Here is a 20,318-nt window from a genome sequence, read left to right as displayed (position 1 = left end):
AAAACCCTCCAGAAAATCACATTGTTTGATTTTTAAATAATTTATTTGCAAATCATGGTGGAAAATAAGTATTTGGTCAATACCAAAGGTTCATCTCAATACTTTGTTACGTACTCTTTGTTGGCAATAATGGAGGCCAAATGTTTTCTGTAAAACTTCACAAGCTTTTCACACACTGTTGCTGGTATTTTGGCCCATTCCTCCATGCAGATCTCCTCTAGAGCAGTGATGTTTTGGGGCTGTCGTTAGGCAACACGGACTTTCAACTCCCTCCACAGATTTTCTATGGGGTTGAGATCTGGAGATTGGCTAGGCCACTCCAGGACCTTGAAATGCTTCTTACGAAGCCACTCCTTTGTTGCCCTGGCTGTGTGTTTGGGATCATTGTCATGCTGAAAGATCCAGTCACGTCTCATCTTCAATGCCCTTGCTGATGGAAGGAGATTTTCACTCAAAATCTCTCGATGCATGGCCCCATTCATTCTTTCCTTTACACAGATCAGTTGTCCTGGTCCTTTTGCAGAAAAACAGCCCCAAAGCATGATGTCTCCACCCCCATGCTTCACAGTGGGTATGGTGTTCTTCGGATGCAATTCAGTATTCTTTCTCCTCCAAACACGAGAACCTGTGTTTCTACCAAAAAGTTTTATTTTGGTTTCATCTGACCATAACACATTCTCCCAGTCCTCTTCTGGATCATCCAAATGCTCTATAGCGAACCGCAGACGGGCCTGGACATGTACTGGCTTCAGCAGGGGGACACGTCTGGCAGTGCAGGATTTGAGTCCCTGGCGGCGCATTGTGTTACTGATAGTAGCCTTTGTCACTGTGGTCCCAGCTCTCTGTAGGTCATTCACTAGGTCCCCCCGTGTGGTTCTGGGATTTTTGCTCACCGTTCTTGTTATCATTTTGACGCCACGGGGTGGGATCTGTCATGGAACCCCAGATCGAGGGAGATTATCAGTGGTCTTGTATGTCTTCCATTTCCTAATAATTGCTCCCACAGTTGATTTCTTTACACCAAGCGTTTTACCTATTGCAGATTCAGTCTTCCCAGCCTGGTGCAGGTCTACAATTTTGTCTCTGGTGTCCTTCCACAGCTCTTTGGTCTTGGCCATAGTGGAGTTTGGAGTGTGACTGACTGAGATTGTGGACAGGTGTGTTTTATACCGATAATGAGTTAAAACAGGTGCCATTATTCCAGGTAACGAGTGGAGGTTGTTAGACCTCGTTAGAAGAAGTTAGACCTCTTTGACAGCCAGAAATCTTGCTTGTTAGTAGGTGACCAAATACTTATTTTCCACTCTAATTTGGAAATAAATTCTTTAAAAATCAAACAATGTGATTTTCAGTTTTTTTCCCCACATTCTGTCTCTCATGGTTGAGGGTTACCCATGTTGACAATTACAGGCCTCTCTAATCTTTTCAAGTAGGAGAACTTGCACAATTGGTGGTTGACTAAATACTTATTTGCCCACCTGTATCTCATTTCCCTTTCATTATATAATATCGTTATCACCTAAAGCGGGGGTCGGCAGCCTGTATTTTGAGAGCCTCATGCGGCTCTTTGTCCTATTGGCTCCCTGGAGCATTTTCCATAATGTTCTAAAACTGAAAAAGATGGTTGAGGGAAATATATTTTTTTGTTTTGATATGGTTTTTGTGGGAGGACAAAAATGACACAAACATTCTTAACGTTTTCCAATCCTGTTAAAAATGTGTAGAATAAATATAAAATTTCAACATTTCTGTCAACAAAGATTTGCGTCATAGCCTGCGACACACGTTTCTACGAGCAGGGCGGGATGCCAGGTAGTTGGCTGTTGTAAACAAACCATCAGCCTAGTAGTCAGTTGGGAGTGAGAGAAAAACTACAAGTCCATTACTCCTGAAGAACTTAGAGGAGCGCAAAAATAGATTTAGGTAGTGGATTGCATTGCCAAACTCCACTACTGCTGCATATTTTGTTACATCCGGCTTCATTTTCGGGTTTAGGACGAATGCGAATGTGACGTCACCCGGGTCGGCATCTCACAATACAGCATTGCTATATCGCATGCAGATGGACTGCGGATTCACCTGATTTTGCGGATTAATTTGTTTATTTTTCGCATCACGGCAGCCAGATGGCTGCAGAAAATTGTTGCTGCACCAGGGAGAGGCGTGTGGGCCTTTTTGGGGTTTCAAAAGGTTCCCGTTCACTGCGGATATTGGCCAAAACAAGCCCTACTACTGTGGGACCATTGGGCTTACGAGGAAGGGAGTAAACATTGTATTTTCTATTATGTCAAATACTGGGATCATGGCACACGTTTTCATACGGAGGTGGCTTGCATTTTGTGGCTGATTGTCCAGAATGCTAAACGGCCGACGACTGGCGGCTTGTTTGCACACACCCCTCTATACTCGGCTTATTGCCCTCTTCGTGTGCCCGGTGTTCTGTCAAATTTTCAACCCCATCAGAAATTGCCATATTTTGTTAAAAATGGCCGCAAATCCAGCGATTACAAAGTAAACACTGCAAACTTTCTTTAAATAAAAGACTATTTACTTACGTTTGATCATGGACTGACATGTAGAGAATTCTCCTCAGACATATCCTACCATGTTAGCTGCAAAACAACTGCAAGCCACTCTCTGTTTATGTGTTCTCCGTATAGCACAGCATTATTTTACGCCATATTCGTGGTGACCATGTGGAAGCTACGCGCTCCTCCGACGTCGGCCGGTTTGTCCGGCTGTACTCTCCAGCTGCTTCCCCGGCGAGCTCTCCTGTCCGTAGCAGGGCAACGAGCTGTAACTTGCAAACCCAATCGACAACCCTGTCACCGAGTGACATGATCCAAGCTAGTTTTGTTTGACTTTTCGCTTCGAAAAGCGAAAATAAGACTTTGAGACTCGGTTCGGGTTAGCATAGCTGTCTCGCCTCTTGGTTTGTTTACATTCTCCGACGCCTAGGCAGGGAAATGACAAAAGCCTGACTAACTACGGTGGCATAAAATATCGTTCGGGAGGTGCGACAGTAAAGGTGAAGTCGACAGTTTTAACCATTATGGAGTAATTTTGCCAGGTCGTACTGAATTAATGCATTTTTATTATTTCATATTCCATTTAGCACAAGACTGTTATTTGTCATGACCATATCATTTATTTACCAATTGGGGAAAAATACTTGGACAAAAAGAATATCCTGTAAAAATATTGGAGTAGAGAGACTGAAACAATGCATTTTTTTGCGGCTCTCTTCGTCGCATTTTCCTCGTTCTGAATAATTCCCCCTCAATGGGCTGAATTGTAAATCAGATAAAACCATTACCATGCCGACGTCATCCACCTGTTGGGGACGCTAGAGCCCTAAAATGGTCAGCGTGGCTAAACGGCGGCTAAACGTAATCTGTGTTGTCCAAAGTGTTGTATATAGTCAAATCGTCTCAAAATATGATTCTAATTCACATAATAATGCTATTTAAGACTTTTTTTGTCCTGTCATACGCACTTTAAGGCTTTTACTTTTTTGCGGCTCCAGACATATTTGTTTTGTTTTTTTGGTCCAATATGGCTCTTTCAACATTTTGGGTTGCCGAATCTGAGCTAAAGGAAGATGACTGGGATTTGCTGACAGTCAAATTGGATTGGACGTTTCAGTATCAACTGCAGCAAATGAATTAATTAAGGGATCATGTGAGGATGTTGACACTAGTGGTTGTCTAAATTATCGATAGTGAAACCTTGGAAGAACAAAATATTGTGACTTCCACTCCCTGCCTTACTGTCTTGCGGCTGCCAAGGGCACCTCATTCTGGGCTTGGCTTGCTGAAGGATCCGTGACAAATCCTGGTTCTACTCTTAACTCATTTTTGAAGCAAAAACTGCCCAAAATGGAGCCCTTTGAGGCAGATTGATTGGCACTCCGTGTATGTTGAATTCCTTGAGCCATTTAATACAATATTGTGTGCCCTCCCCATCTCTGTTGTCTGGGTAAATTTAATTTTGCACCACTCTTGATAGAAGTGTTTATTCGCTACCACCCTCCCAGTTCAAATGGATTGTTTGTTTACTAGTGATAAATTTAGAGTTTTAATTTAAAAAGGCAACATGATTGGATGTCTATCACCATCAATGGCACTGAAAGAGTTTATAAAAACATGCCATGTGAGTGTCAGCAGTGACGCGCAGGTCCAGAATACTAATGAGCAAAATAGCAAACAGAGTCTGGCCGGCGCCATCTGAAAATAAACCCGAGTCAGACATCTCAGTGTCAACTGAAATCTCTCTTCTGTTGAATGCAAAATGATATTTAAAAAAAAAACACTGACTTCCAAGCAGCTTGGCAGCCTCTTCACTCAGGGAGACAGGAGAATATTGGAATATATGAATAATTTAGGCAGATTTTTTTCGAGTTAGGAAGGGGGTGCTCAAAGAAAAGGTTTCCGTGCCATTGACAGCGATGGGTGTTCAACCCATTTTGACTGGGAGGAGTAATTCGCCCCTCCCAGTCAAAACGGTTTGAACGTCCATCACCGTCAATGGCAGTGAAGGAGTTAATTGATGCAGTGTGAAAAAAGTACAGTCTTATGAAGGGATATTTTTCTTAATAAAATACACTTTAGAGACTTTTTTGAAGAGGGTGTGGGAGGAAATGGAACAGATAAATGGCATTTCAATCAGTTTCAAATGTGGAGGAAAATTTTAGATTTTTTTATTTTGCACAAACAAGCACAATTATTGATTGTAATTTTTGGACTATAAGGTGCAACTTTTCCCCCTCATTTTGAATCCTGCGGCTAATAGTCCAGTGCGGCTTTTTTGTTGATTTATTTGGGTTAATAGGTAACACTTTATTTGACAACAGCATCCATCATAAGACTGCCATAAGACCGTCATAACTGTGACATGAGACTATCATGGATCTTAATGAATGCTTACGACAGCTGTCATTAAGCATCATCTGGCAATTTATGTCACTAAATCCATTTATGACCAGCTCAGATCTATTACATCTATTCAAAAGTGAGATAATTTGCCGGATTACAGAAAATGACATCTGTCATAAGTATTCATTAATGCTGATGGCAGTGTCATGTAAGCCTGTCGCAATATGCAATAATTCCATTTATCGCGCGGTATATAAAAATGAAGACGGTAATTTTCCTGCGGCGATTTATCGCTTCGCGTGCACGTGCGCGCGCGCGTGACGCACGCGCACGCGGCAGATGTGTGGCAGACGTGCTTGACGGTGTAGGTTCACTATCCTCTTCCCCTCACTATCCACTCGCTCTCGCTATATAAGCTATATAATTTGCCGAGGAAATGCTGTCCCGTGAAATGCCTGTTTAAAAAATTTCCCGTTGTTACTTCTTGCGTTCGCTTAAAAGTGCCCATTTAAAAAGGAAAAGCGATGGATGATACTCCACGCAGAGCGTATTATTAACAAATGTTAAAGCTGTATAAACATATAGCGAGAATAAGGAACGTCACTGACAAGTTCAGGCCCCCCCGAGTGGATAGTGAGGGGAATAGGATAGTGCACCTACAACGGCGCTGTTTAAAGTTCAGCTTCCTTGTGCCACTCTGTTTTATTGACTTCTGGGTATGTTCGTTTTATACATTTGAGTTTGAGTGACCGTCATTTAATGGATTGAGGAAGGGCCGAGTGCACTGTCGGCGCACAGCAATGAGCGAGTGGAATGAGGAAGAGGACGAACCAGTCTGCAAACTGTTTTTGGAGGTTGTTTCAACAAAGATGGCCAACAGAATAAATCTACATGCTCATTTGAAACACTATCAACCTCTCCAGTTTTCACTGCTTAGTAAGAAAACTGCATAGCAACAAGCGGAGCCTCCTCGTCACGTTAATTGACAATTAGAGGTATTCGCTTGATGTGAGAAATACAGACGACACCGCGCAAAATAGCGTTCCCTCACGGAAAGTGAAGTCCGCTACATTCCTGAAGAAATGAGACAGTTTTACCTCTGTTAAATGATATTTGATACCTTTGGGAGCCAAATTTTTGTTACTGCTACTTAATTAGTCTGTTTTTCTCTGTTGTTGTTGAAGTGCAATTACTGTTACTGCAACTTTCAAAGTTGCAGCCTATACGCAGACTATGCAGCTGCTTAGGGCCCCTGACCACTAGGGGGCCCCCAATTTGGCAGTTGTTTAATTTATATTCTATTTTGTTTTCTACAGTTTGCTTTATTTGACTTTTGTGAGTTTTGATACTTGATTAGAAGCTTTAAAAAAATAAAAGTTATTCCTTAACTTCTTTGAAGTTCTTCTTTGAAGTTTGAAGTATGCAGTGCAACAATATCTGATTGATATACAAAATAAGGATGTATGGGTTGGATTGCATGTATGGGTTTCACAATACACTGTGACGAAATGATGGGCCAAAAATATGGGCCCCTTTGCATTATTTTGCTTAGGGCCTCCAAATGGCCTGGGCCGGCCCTGGCTATGTGCCTAAATGCTTCAGTTATTAAGTGCATTTTTTTTTTTTCTTGAAAAAAGACATTTATTATGTGTTTCTGTGCGGTATTAATAATGTTGTCTTTTACTTGAAAGAGGCATGGTCTATTGTTTTTAGTTGTGATTTCTTAAAAAGGTATTTTTAAATTTAAAAGTAAACATTTATTGCGTTTAAATGGGTGTACTTGATCTATTAATATATACTGTATTCTCACTGTGTTATTGTAAATCGGTTAAAAGGGGACGGGACTTGATAAGCATATGCTTCTCTCGTCAGCCCTTGTCTTATTTTCGTTTTTTTCGGGTTGCTCATATCACATCTTGCAACTGTCAATGATACCGATGATGATGACAACAAACAAATAAACGCAATTTTTTTTTTTTTTGGGGGGGGGGGGGGGGGGGGGGGGGGTTCGCCATAATATCGCATATCGCAATAATTTATGAGATAATTTATCGCCCACTAAAATTTGTTATCGCGACAGGCCTAGTGTCATGTCATAATTATGATAGTCTTATGACAGTTTTATGGCGCCACTGTCAGTGGTTAATTTGTGCTGGATCCTGCCGGAGCAAGATCCGGCACCTCTTTATTTTGGCCTCCCTGTGTTCCAGGACTTATTTGGGCAGATCCGGCACCTCTCGTGTATAGAAAATAATAATATCAAAACGTTTTTAAAAATATATAAAAGAAAATAATAATATGCATAAATTAATTTACAAAACAAACCCATTAGAATCGCATGTTTATAAAAATTTAACGTCGGAGATTTGTTGATGCACTGAAAAGCTGGACCAACAAATCACGCTCCTGACATTTAAAAAAAAAAAAAAAAAAAACTTTGGAAATTTGTGGCATCTGGGTAGCAAGCAGTCAGGATAAAATGGTATTTCAACATGCCATTACTTTTTACATTATATTTACTGTCTTTTTTCAAAAAGAAGGAAGATGGTTCAAAATGAGTCAGAAAAGCAACGACTGGCAATGAGGGCAGCTGCAGCGATCATAATAACAGGCAGGACCGGGTGCAGCAGGAGGTTAAGACCGCAGCAGCTAGCCAGGTTTTTTTTTTTTTTTTAAATGTTTTTCAAGTTAGACCTGTTGAGAAACTAATTGCCGACTGTTTATTCTAAGTCCGACCTGTGGTTATGTGGGCAATTGCCCGTGCTGTGCAGAGTATAGCCTAAATAATTGTAAATTGTTGTCATAACATTTGAGCATGGCAAGTGGGCATTTGCGTTCTGTTTTCAGCACCATTTTCTGCGTATGTTCCGGAACCTGTGCCCGTCTCGTCATCCCTGCGCTGTCATATATATTTTGCGTTCCGGCATTTTATAACTTACAAATTACGTTGCCTGGCACAGCCAGACTGTTCTCCCTGTATTTTTAAAACACTGTGAGAATAGTCATGGACCCAGCTCCTTTCTGGCCTCTCAAGCCGAACGAAATTCTCTGTCCAATCAGATTCGATTATTTGCGTGATGTCTACTTAATGAGCAACGTCACTCTTACGCATCGAAAGTCGTCTCCACAACAACATAGATGGTGAATGGGAGAGCCAAGAATATGTTTCAATGTAAAATCAGTGTTAAATTACCAAAAACCCACGGCACAAGTCATTGACAACAGTCTGTCTCGCGCTAGCTATGTTGAATAAACTCCATTCTCTGCTTGCGCTAGTTTCTTGCCGCTTTATCAACGTTACGTCCGCGCGTAGCTGACTGGGTCACTCCTCTGTCTGTTTGCTGTTGCTTGCTCCGCCATGGAAATATGATCCCCTCAATGGTCGCCAGACTCTATAGCTGGAACAGTGGTGAGTCTGGTGTACCAGGCTACAAATTAAGCACTGGCCACTGTCAAATAAAGTGTTAGCTAATACCAGAACTAGCAATTAAGGAAACAACTTGAAGAGTAACTGAGGAAATAATTAGAGCAGAACATTAATTTTGATTGTTATTTACATCTGTAGCGCTGCAACGCATGCTAGGAGGCATGTTGGAAGACAACAGTGTTGGCAGCAGGTGGCCGCAGAGGTTCACTGTCAGACTGGAGCAGAGATGGCCAAATGAAGCTTCTTGAAGCAATGAAGCTTTGCAGCCAATTGGTTCTCAAAGCTTCGGGTGGTCTTTTGACAGCATTATGATGCCGCTGTCAAATAAAGTGTTCCCAGTGAATATCTTTTGGTGTAAACATCCCCTAACACAGTGAGGACAGCTGCGGTTTCAGTGTGGCTTATTTATGAACAAATGCCGTTTTCGTGTCAAATTTGGTGGGTGGCGGTTTATAGTCAGGTGCGCCTTATAGTCCGAAAATTACGGTAAAAGAAACTTGTTGAAAATACTAGATGATTTTAAAAAATGATTGACCAACAAGTCTTGTTTTGTTTTTTAACTTTTAATGGATAATAAATTGAATGTGTACGTAATTCACTGCCTTTAATTTTTAATTTTTTTTTTTAGTAAAATATTTTTATTTTTGATGAATGAAAGTTTTTTTTTTCATTGAATTTGGTTTATGTGTTTTTTTTTTCTTTTTTTAATTTATTATTATTATTATTATTATTATTATTATTTTTTTTTTTTATATATATATATAAATGTTCAGTACTATAAAAGTAAACCACTCTTACAGTATTTTCATTGGGGGACTTCAGTCATGCTGCCATCTGGTGGACATATTAGACATGAACCTTTCGGGTCCAAAACGACATTAACAAAGCTTTTGTCAAACATGTCGCTGAATATTTGTTTTCTGAGTATTTTTAGTAATATTTTTTTATGCATTGTATAATTTCGAAGATGAGGACGGTTACATCTACTTTTGAGTTCGTTCCACTTAAGGAAATAGAATTAAATTTTAAAATTAAGACTAATAAATTTAACTTGATCTTAAAAAATCTACTGGGCGTGCAAAGACCAAAAGCAGGGCAAACGATCCCCCTAGGCATTTTCTAACGGACCAAAGACACCACTTCAAAGAGAAAACTGCAAAGAGTTAAAAAATAAATAAATAAATAAAATCACATCCTGAGCATGATATCGATGACAGTTGCTTGCTTAGGCAGACGGATACGCAAAACATCAGAACCAGGATTTGAAGTTCGCCCAAGTGAATGCTTTATAAAGCGACTTCTACTGACGTCTTGCCGTTGAGTGCGCAACGAAATCACCGTGAGTATAATTGAACTTTACTTTGGAAAACAATGATTGACATTTTTGCCTCATCTATGTCAGGGGCTAAAATAGTATTGAAGTCATAATGAATGACGAATCATCGTTGCCAACCCAAGTCAAAATGGATTGGACCTCTTTCGCCTTCAAATGGTAGCCAATGAGATAATTTAGTGTTTAGAAAAGAAGACTTTAAAGCATGCAGCAAAATCCCTGCTTTTGTTGCTAAACTCATTGGCTGCCTTTGAAAGTCATAGACTAACCAGATTTGCTATAAAAATGAACTGTCTTCACTTTGACCCAAGGGCGTATGTTTGCATAGGGACAGTGAGGACATAACACCACCAACTTTTCAGGATGCTCAAATTATCCCATACCTGTCAACCTGAGGCCGATGGCAATCTTACAAATAGTGACGTATGCCTTTACAAATTGGTGACTAATTTGACAATGTTTTATATAGCGTGCAACATGAAACAAAAATAAAACTCAATTTTTTAAATAATATGAATTTATTGGTAATATTGTCACATATAACCTGGTGCAATCAAAGAACAATCATTATCCTCAGCTACAACATGATTACTAAAATTTTACAGTGACCTTTGTTATAATTGTATGTAGCACTTGGCAATTTCTGTCATGTGTTTTGATGGCTGCACTTCATGGCACTTCAGTTCGTGATTCAGTTTGACTTGAAGGTAGTTCGTTAGTGTGTCCAATTATAAATTAAAAAGGTCAATTGATAAAATTAACTTACCGATGCAATCTTTGAGTCAGGGAACATTTCCTAATTCTGAGAAGTGATCAGCAATAGTTGCGGGCAAATTGTGTTCGGCAAGAAATTGGCAGAATAAAATCTCCGCTTTCGTCACTTTTCATTTTGCAGACTTCATCTTTATGACCAGTGTTGTTAATCTTACTTTAAAAAAGTAATTACAGTTACAAATTACTTCTCCCAAAAAGTAATTGCATTAGTAACTCAGTTACCTGAATGTAAGAGTAATTAGTTACTTGGCAAAGTAACTGGTGTTATAGTTCATGCCCCCCCCCCCCAAAAAAAAACAAACATAGTAACCTTTGGTATGTTTGGAAGTCATTTAATGTTGTGAATCAACCGTTAAAGTTGTTAAAATTGCTCCCGCATTAGTTCCCTTCTGTCTACTTTTGACATATGAAAGTTTTTAAACTGTTTCATCATTTGAAGATAGATTCAAGTCAAGATTTAGCCGATTTAGGAGTATTTTAGATCAAAAGTTACTTAGGTTCACTACAATGGAGCCTTTCTGAGAAGTCTACTGCTTTAAGATGGCGGCTGCTTACTAACGCCGACTAGTCTGTCATTTCGCATCTAGTTCTATATGCATGTGGTATCTAGTGTAGCATCGAGTGGGCGTAGATTGCAGGCTGTCGCCTACAGTCAGGAAATATTGGAGCCACCTAGCCTAGCATCGCGTTTGCAACAGCGTCACGACATTCTTCCCTCCTTCCCACTCCCGCCCTTCTCTCTCCGTGTCTCTGACTTTTCTCGCGTCATTCAACCAACGTAGTAACGCATAGTAACGTACATTGTCTCGCTGCCGAAACGGTGACAAAATCCGAACGGAGAAAAAAACATAATGCACGAAAAGCGTACAGATTTTGAACGTACGGCATACACATTTAAAAATCAGTGCTCACTTGTACAAATTACGCCGAAACCGTACAACTTGACAGGTATGTTATCCCCACCAACTTTTAAGCAACCTTATTTGCATTATATAATGACTTCAATTATATGTCATTTTGATTATCTTGCTATATGTTGTCAAGATAGAAATGATCCTACCATTATTAAGTAAATTACAGTACTTTCGTTATGTTCAGACTTAGACTGACCCCTTTTTACTCGCTGAATGTGCCAGTCCATTTTTTCCCCTCAAACACATGTTTGATTGGCTGATGACTTCACCCCCCCAACACACACACACATTCACAGCCCGACGGAAGTACAACATGCCGCCTCCCTCGCACCCTTCAAAGACAAGGGATATTAGCCTTTCATAGTTAAAGTTTTATAGTTTAAAATTTTTTTTTTCCGCCAGCAGCAGCCGCTGTAAGTAATGTAAAAAGACGTCAATGTTGTGGAGGTGGGGAACACTCCACTAATTTTCCTACTGCTACAGTGCTTCAAGTCCATTTTACTCCCTTAATGAATACACATTGTATAAACGTGATACACGTACACACACGTGGTATATATATACATACTAGGGCTGTCAAAATTATCGCGTTAACGGGCGGTAATTAATTTTTTAAATTAATCACGTTAAAATATTTGACGCAATTAACGTACATGCCCCGCTCAGAAAGATTTAAATGACAGTACAGTGAAATGCCCACTTGTTAATTGTGTTTTGTGGGGTTTTGCTGCCCTCTGCTGGCGCTTGGGTGCGACTGATTTTATAGGATTCAGCACCCACGAGCATTGTGTAAGTAATTATTGACATCAATAATGGCGGGCTACTAGTTTATTTTTTGATTGAAAATTTTACAAATTTTATTAAAACGAAAACATTAAGAGGGGTTTTAATATAAAATTTCTATAACTTACTAACATTTACCTTTTAAGAACTACAAGTCTTTCTATCCGTGGATCGCTTTAACAGAATGTTAATAATGTTAATGCCATTGTTGATTTATTTTTATAATAAACAAATACAGTCCTTATGTACCGCATGTTGAATATATATATATATATATATATATATATATATATATATATATATATATATATCCATCTTGTGTCTTATCTTTCCATTCCACCAATAATTTACAGAAAAATATGGCATATTTTATAGATGGTTTGAATTGCGATTAACTGTGATTAATTACGATTAATCAATTTTTAAGCTGTAATTAACTCGATTAAAAATTTTAATCATTTGACAGCCCCAATACATACACTTGAAGCACTATACCAGTATTTGTTTGTTCTACAAAAAAGACACTATTTTCAAGTTTGATGATAATAAGGGACAAAGCGCATTCCTTGTAAGCTCAATAAGGGACGCATACTTTTGTTTTATATACCGGACGATTCCGTTTTTCAAGGGACAGTTGGCAACCCTACCTACAACACTCAAACTAGGGACACATACTGTATCGACAACCTTTCTACTGCATAGCGGCTTTAGTGTTATTTCTCAATTAACACTAGCTTCCATTGACGGCGACAGACGTCCAATCAATTTCGACTGGAGGTGTTGCAAGTGAAACATGATCATTCAATGCCAGCCATCCCAACTGCTGTTAATGGCAGTGAATTAGTTCATGTAAATATACCCTGAATGAATAAATTCCTAGTCTTTCATTTCCAACTTTTTAAATTCTTTTCACGCTCCCCTAACATGTCTCTTTCAAGATGGACTCCGTCAGGCACAGGCACGGCACCAACCATGCGAGCAAGTCGAGTGAGGTGGACCGGACCTCGGTGGCGGCGAGGCCGCGTACTGTCCTTGGCGAACTGTCAACCAACGAGCAGTTCCATCACTCACAGAGTCAGGTAAGCGTGAATTCCCTCTATTCTTTTCTAGAATTTGAATGATCTCCTTGCTGTCTTCCTCCTCTGTAGGGAAGCCATATTTCCAAGTCAAGTAAGCCTACGGACTGGGGGCAGGCTTTCAGGGGGTCCAGCAGAGGGCATAACACGCATGCTGAAGAGACTGAGACAGAGTTTCCCCTCGACGCCGACACTGTGGCCTTGAACCTTGACCTGGACAAGGATGACTGTAAGTTTCTACTGGAGCTCTCTAACAGTGGGTCGGTTTGGCGTGGTGTATATTAGTGCTGAACAATCCTTGGCCACTAGAAGGCAGTGTAGCATTCACAAAGACGTATACACGGACAGAAACAGAGTAGAAGTAGAAGAAGTTCCACGAAAACTTTGTTCATAATGTCAGGGAAGTTCACTTTTGAACACCCAGACAAGTATCAATATAGGAGAAAAGAATCAGACTCAGCCAAGGATTGCCTGCTTCGAAGACTTTATAAACAAGTTATATATCAAGGGTACAAAATGACGTGATCCAGACAAGTGCTGTGATCACGCAGAAGTACAATGAGACAAAGTGAGCCAAGTTCCTATATACTATTGAAAGGGCGTTACCTAAGGATGCTTACAGTGAAACAGAAGTCAAACTTATTACAGCCCAACCTGGGGATTTTACATTTAAAAACATCCCGAGCTGGTACCTTGAGCGTTAGCCGTAGCTGGTACGAGAGGGAGTCGTATCTTGATAAGGAAGTCAGCAAGCACCCATTGTGGAAGTTCAAAGGACTATTTGGAGCACACGAGCATTGTATCATGCTATAATGCAGTCTCACAAGAAAGTTTAACAAACGCATATACTAGTAATTTCACAGCAGCTAATGATTGTGTTTTTATAAGCATGAATAAAATATTCTCTCACACATATAACTTTTTCTAGCATACAAAGTGAGTGTTGTTATATTTCTTGTACATGAATGTTGTGTTGTCAGTAACGCGTTAGTTAGTAACGCGTTACTGTAATCTGATTACTTTTTTCAGTAACGACTAATCTAACGCGTTCATTTTTCTGCACCAGTAATCTGATTAAAGTTAGTTTCCTTAGTGTCTCTTCGTTACTATTTTTTCATTGCCTCATAAGGTATGTAGAATGAAGAATATTGTAGTCATGTACGAAGAGCATTTTGAATAGAAAATGCTAAAATAAAATGTTCCCCATACGTGTTTCCATGACAACCTCTTAGCTATTTCCCGTTTTGGTCTCGTGTGTGTTGTGGAACTGAGGCGGGTGGACATTCGCGCCGAGTATTGAGACATTCGAGGGAATGTTGATCTGTGGATATCCATGAATGAAGGTGAGTATTTTTCCTTCAATCTGGAGGGTATCAGCAAAAGGTTGGACCCCCTACATGCGCAGCCGTTTCGTAGCTTTGCCGTAGCAACGACGGGCAGTCATCGCTCCAAGTTGGCAAGCTTTGTTTACATCATATGCATGTTGCACATTCATGCCGTGAAGTGATGTGTTTGTTTAGCATCTGTGGGATGTGTTGTAAGTCCGACTGAGTGTAAAGAGCTTAGTTGCCGCCAAATTCTCCGCGTGTGTGTTGAGAGGAGTACTTCCGGGTTGTTAATGTGCACGGCTGAAGCGCTTGCCACCATCTTTGTGTTTATTGCACTGTACAATCCACTTGTGTGTTGTTGATTATTGTGCCGTCAGTTTGCATTGTTTTACATTGGGACTGATATGCTGTTAATCATAACCTGAAATTCAGAAGTTTTGACATTAGACCTAATCTTAGAGTTAGCCAGGTCTAAAAGGTCGGTGGAGTTGATTTCAACAAATTCCAAGCAGTTTGTCAGATATTTGTTAGTTTCAGGGCTCTGGAGTGGCCAAGCTAGCGCAAAATTCTGATATTCCCCTTCAAATTCAATCATCGGAAAGTCAATTACATGTGATGACATTTTTCTGTTGTCGTTCTTATGTTGAGGCGGCAAAGGGAGAAAAATGGGTAAAAAGTAACTGATAGATTACTTTTAAAATAACTTAGTTACTTTGATAATGAAGTAATCAGTAAAGTAACTAGATTACTTTTTTTAGGCGTAATCAGTAATCAGTAATTACAGTGTAAATTACTTTTTCAAGTAATCTGTGACAACACTGTGAATGTTCCCAACTGTGTGTGAGTATTGATCAGTAACGTATCGCATAGGTTCAACGGATGACGATTCAGTGGAATCTGAACCTGACGAATTGCCACTGGACCAGGAGGTGCTGCGCGCCTCACAATTCGTCAACGACATCCACCGCTACTTGAGGCTCAACGAGGTAAACGAACCGTCTGGGGTTTGGGCGTGTCACTGAGGCTGAACTCCATTCTCGCATCCTAGGCAGCGTCACCCGTGGCGCGGGGCTACCTTCTGCAGCACCCGCAGATCACCGCGGACGCGCGGCTCATCCTGGTGGACTGGATGGTGGAGGTGTGCCAGGTGTACAATATGGCCTCAGAGACACTGCATCTGGCCGTCGGCTACGTGGACCGCTTCCTGTCACGCATCGCCGGACTGCGGCGTAGCAAGCTGCAGCTAGTCGGCATTGCAGCACTCTTTGTGGCCACGTAAATCACCAAATATTCTGTACAGATGTATATATACAGTATATTATACCGTATTGGCCCGAATATAAGACAGTGTTTTTTGCATTGAAATACGACTGAAAAAGTGAGGGTCGTCTTATATTTGCGGGTTAGGCTAGACATTATACCCATTCACAACGCTAGATGGCGCCAGATATCATTGAAGCGATGTTCTGTCATGACAGATCTCAGCTACTCTCAAGTTTAACCAGTTTGCATTATTTTATTGCAATGTTTTTCCTTATTCAGATTTGTTAACAGTTACAGTAGACTTCACTTTGATGGTTAATGCAGTTATTGCAATTTTGTTGTTTTATCACAATAGATTGGTTTATTGACATTTCAAAAACCAGAAGCCATTCATTTACGAATGTGATTGCACTTTAGTTTACATATTTAAATGTTCAGATATTAAAAGATTTGAATGAGGCAAAATAACATGCTTTTTCTCTCAAATATATTGTTATAATCATTTGTTTCAGATGTACTGTAATTCTGTATAAAAATTAATTTGGTGTTCAAAAAGTCTTTTTTCAAACTTGAGTCTTGAAAAAGAGGGGGTCATCTTATAATCAGGGCCGTCTTATATTTGGGCCAATATGGTATATGTCCACCCTCCATTTTCTCTCTGCCTGACCTTTGACATTACAGGAAGTATGAGGATGTGTGTCCGTGCGAGGCACAGGACTTGGTGTTCATCACAGCTAACACGTACACAATTGGACAGCTTCTCCAGATGGAAAGTCTGATATTGGAGAAGTTATGCTACAGCGTGGGCACTCCCACAGCCTACCACTTCCTGCGCCTCCTTACATCCGTTCATGTTGTGTGCACCCTCACCGAGAACCTCGGTCTGGTTGGTTAAATGCAAAAAACAAAAACAAAAAAACACAGGTAAGAAAGAAAGAGGCTACATTTGTAAACATTTCTTCCCTGTTCCTTCAGTATCTGACAGAGTTGAGCCTACTGTACATGGATCCTTTCCTGGAGTACAACGCATCAGTGGTAGCATCCGCCGCCCTATGTCTTGCCAACCTCACTATCAACAGATCCCTCTGGGTGGGCGTGTCTCGAATGCATTGACGTTAACTCATTGGCAAAAATTAATTTGATGTCTGTCCTCGTACCGGTTTGTCTCTGCAGCCGGACACGTTGCGCGACTTTACTGGCTACACAACGGACGACATCATGCCATGCGTACGCGCGCTGCATAGGCTGCACGTCTGCTTTGAAACACTACCTGTGCAGGTTATCGCGATCAAATACAACAAAGCCAAGTAAGATCAATTCTACCATCCTAACTTGTTCTCTTGAGCTTATTACGGCTGTAAATAAGAGCTGACAGTGAATAAACTAATGGATTGGACATCTATTTAAATAAGTTTGTCATGAGTAGATGTCCAATCCATTTGAACAGGCAGCGAGTGAACGAATGTTCAATTCACAGCAGGTTGAAAAAAGACACATGATTTGGACATCTATCATTGTGAGTGGCACTGTTAGAGTTAATAAAAGTTCAACGTACAGTAATCTTAATTGTCTTTGTTTATAGTTTGCACACATACAGTCATATGAAAAAAATAGGACCCCCTAATGAAGCCTGTGTGTTTTCTAACATATTTGGTCATATGGATATTTAAGATCAATTTGAACAATCTTGAAAGATTCAAGTATAGAACTAAATAAATTAATTCGAATTAGAATTATTAATTAGCATTAGAATTAGAATTAAAACTGAAGTTTTTTTTTTTAACTTTCTGTAAAATATAATGTTAAATAAATGCAATTTCTGTTGTGGAATACATTAGGATAGCCCCAAATTCAATCCTTCTTAAAATGGCTAAAATAACACACAGGTCTATCACATCAGGTGAACGTGATTGGAAAATCATTACCCAGTGATTTGAAGGTGGTTTGCCTTATTTAAACCTCACATTTAGTTTGGTGTGCCCCTGAATGTTGAAGTGAGAGAAAACACCTTGGTGAGATCAAAGGAGCTGATCTGAGGCCTTCAGAAAAAAGGTTGTAGACGTTTATGAGTCTGGTAAGGGATTTCAAAAGATCTCAAAAGAATATAAAATCAGCCATTCCACTGTCCGAAAAATAGTTTACAAATGGAGGACATTCAAAACAACTGCCAACATGCCCAGGTCTGGCCGTTCAAGCGAGTTCACCCCGAGAGCAGACCGCAAGATGCTAAAAGAAGTCTCCAAAAACCCTAAAATGTCATCACGGGACCTACAGCAGTCTCTTGCTACTGTTGATGTGAAAGTGCATGCCTCTACAGTCAGAAAGAGACTTCACAAGTTTAACCTTCATGGGAGGTGTGCAAGGAGGAAACCTTTGCTCTCTAAGAAGAACATAAAGGCCAGAGTGAAGTTTGCCAGAGTGAATGTAGACAAAAGACCAGGACTTCTGGAATAATGTTCTTTGGACTGATGAATCTAAATTTGAATTATTTGGACACCAGAACAGGGGACATGTTTGGCGTGAACCCAATACAGCATTGCAGGAAAAGAACTTCATACCAACTGTAAAGCATGGAGGTGGAAGTGTCATGGTTTGGGGATGCTTTGCTGCAGCAGGACCTGCCAGCTCACCATCATAGAATCCACCATGAATTCAATCGTGTATCAGAGGGTGTTTGAGGAACATGTGTGATCATCTGTGAAAAAAATCAAAGCTGAAGTGAAACTGGACCCTGCAACATGACAATGACCCAAAACATACCAGTAAAATGACCAAGGACTGGCTGAAAAAGAAGAAATGGAAAGTCCTGTAATGGCTGAGTCAAAGTCCAGATCTTAATCCCTTTGAGATGCTGTGGAGAGACTTGAAACGGGCTGTACATGTAAGAAATCCCTTTAAACATCTCACAGCTGAACGTATTCTGTGTTGAGGAGTGGGGCATCTCACTGAAGTTATTTAAGCCAAAGAGGCTAACACTAGCTATTAGGTAGTAGGGTGTCCTAACCTTTTCCTCAGTTAGAATATGCATTTTTGTCAAGAGTCAAGAATCTGCTCTGGACAAGGTCATGATGCTGGAACTTTTGTTTGGTGCTGTTCCAGTGAGATTTACGAAGATGACTGCCTGACGAAACATCAAAATTCCCTCAGTCCTTGTTGATATGGGGCTGCATGTCAGGCAAAGACACTGGGGAGATGGCTGTGGTTAAATCTTCAATAAGTGTACAAGTTTACATTGAAATTTTAGGCAGCTTTCTTATCCCTTTAATTGAAAATATGTTTGTCATTTTCCAAGATAACAATGCATCATGCCACAGAGCTAAAACTGTTAAAGCATTCATTGGAGAAAGACTCATCCAGTCAATGTCAAGGCCTGCAAATAGCCCAGATCTCAACCCTATTGAAAACCTGTGGTGGAAATTGAGAAGAAGAAAAAAAGGTCCACAGCAAGGCTCCGACCTACAAGGATGATCTGGCAACTGCAATCAAAGAGAGTTGGCACCAGACTGATGAAGAATACTCATCAAGTCCATCCCTCAGAGACTGCAAGTTGCCATAAAAGCCAGAGGTGGTGCTACTAAATACTAGAGATGTGTTTTGATTGTTATTTCTTTGTTTGTTTCTCATGATTCCATATTTTTTTCCTCAGAATGGAGTGATTCCATATATATTTCCCCGAACTTGCTCTATAAAAGTAACATTTACTGACCACCATAATGTTTTTATTCATTTCTTTTAGTGTTTTTGAATACTAAAGAATTGCACTTTTGAACTCATTAATTATTTTTTCAAGCTTTTTATCTGAGTTTGTTCTACATAATAAAATGTCTGAGTGAGTGCTCATCCAAGACTGGTGATTCCATACTTTTTGCTACGGGGTGTATTTGGTTTAATGAATAAAACAATTTTAATTTTTGTTGTTTACCTGCAATTAAATCACTTTCTTTTCCAGGAATAAAGAAAAACAAGATCAGACATTGATATCTGAACATAACTTAATATTTAATGGGGTATCCTCATTTTTTTCACATGACTGTACCCGATTCTCCTCCAGGTGGTGAATAATAGTGGTTATCTAAGAACAGCTCTTTTTCATGTTTATATCATTTTGTGGTCAAATACAGTCATTTTGCTGCATGGGGGCTTGAAGAAGTAAACAGTTGATGGCAAAATTTTTCGGTCATGTTTCTATGCGTCTGGGGCCTTTTTTTCCCGCCTGTATTCACTATCAATAAGTTGTGAACTTTTTTTTTCCTCCTTCAGGTTCTGCCGCGTGTCTTCCATTGCACCGCTTGCTGAGCTGCCACACCTCTAGCCCACACAAGTAAACAAACCTGATTGACAGACATGTCACACACCCCTCTTCATTGTTACCGCATGAGTCTGCTGTTTAGAAAATAAAAAACATGAAATAAGAGGCTTTTCTTTTAATAAATTGCCCACTAAGTCTTAAAGTGATGTCTTTGTTCTTTTAAATAATGACTCAGCAATATGCAAAGTTTTGAGTAGTAAAACCTCAAACAGGAAGTGACGCGCCTTTGGCGACTCG

General features: G+C 40.0%; 1 protein-coding gene across 2 annotated transcripts; it reads left to right on the top strand.

The window, feature by feature from the left end:
• Nucleotides 1–9,365: 9,365 nt before the first annotated feature.
• ccna1 (cyclin A1) lies at nt 9,366–20,318 on the top strand. Of its 2 annotated transcripts, XM_057821032.1 has the most exons (10): nt 9,368–9,640; nt 13,044–13,184; nt 13,254–13,410; nt 15,380–15,495; nt 15,558–15,784; nt 16,454–16,658; nt 16,748–16,861; nt 16,946–17,079; nt 20,033–20,093; nt 20,257–20,318. In XM_057821032.1, exons 2-9 carry the CDS (start codon nt 13,044–13,046, stop codon nt 20,082–20,084), a joined length of 1,146 nt encoding a protein of 381 aa, XP_057677015.1. In that variant the 5' UTR covers nt 9,368–9,640; the 3' UTR covers nt 20,085–20,093; nt 20,257–20,318. The 2 variants fall into 2 exon arrangements, 1 of the variants encoding a protein (XP_057677015.1); XR_009061338.1 differs by lacking the exon at nt 20,257–20,318 and having other exon boundaries at nt 9,366–9,640; nt 16,454–16,653; nt 20,033–20,180.

This window comes from Corythoichthys intestinalis, chromosome 18, assembly GCF_030265065.1.
Source record: "Corythoichthys intestinalis isolate RoL2023-P3 chromosome 18, ASM3026506v1, whole genome shotgun sequence".
In the NCBI taxonomy this organism is placed as follows: Eukaryota; Metazoa; Chordata; class Actinopteri; order Syngnathiformes; family Syngnathidae; genus Corythoichthys; species Corythoichthys intestinalis.
This window is presented reverse-complemented; position numbering and strand designations above follow the sequence as displayed.

Excerpts from the sequence above, each read along its gene's own strand:
- ccna1 (XM_057821032.1), top strand. The coding sequence starts at position 13,044 with ATGGACTCCGTCAGGCACAGGCACGGCACCAACCATGCGAGCAAGTCG. Across the intron at positions 15,785-16,453 it reads GCAGCACTCTTTGTGGCCAC|GAAGTATGAGGATGTGTGTC; the intron begins GTAAATCACCAA and ends TTGACATTACAG. Across the intron at positions 16,659-16,747 it reads TCACCGAGAACCTCGGTCTG|TATCTGACAGAGTTGAGCCT; the intron begins GTTGGTTAAATG and ends CTGTTCCTTCAG.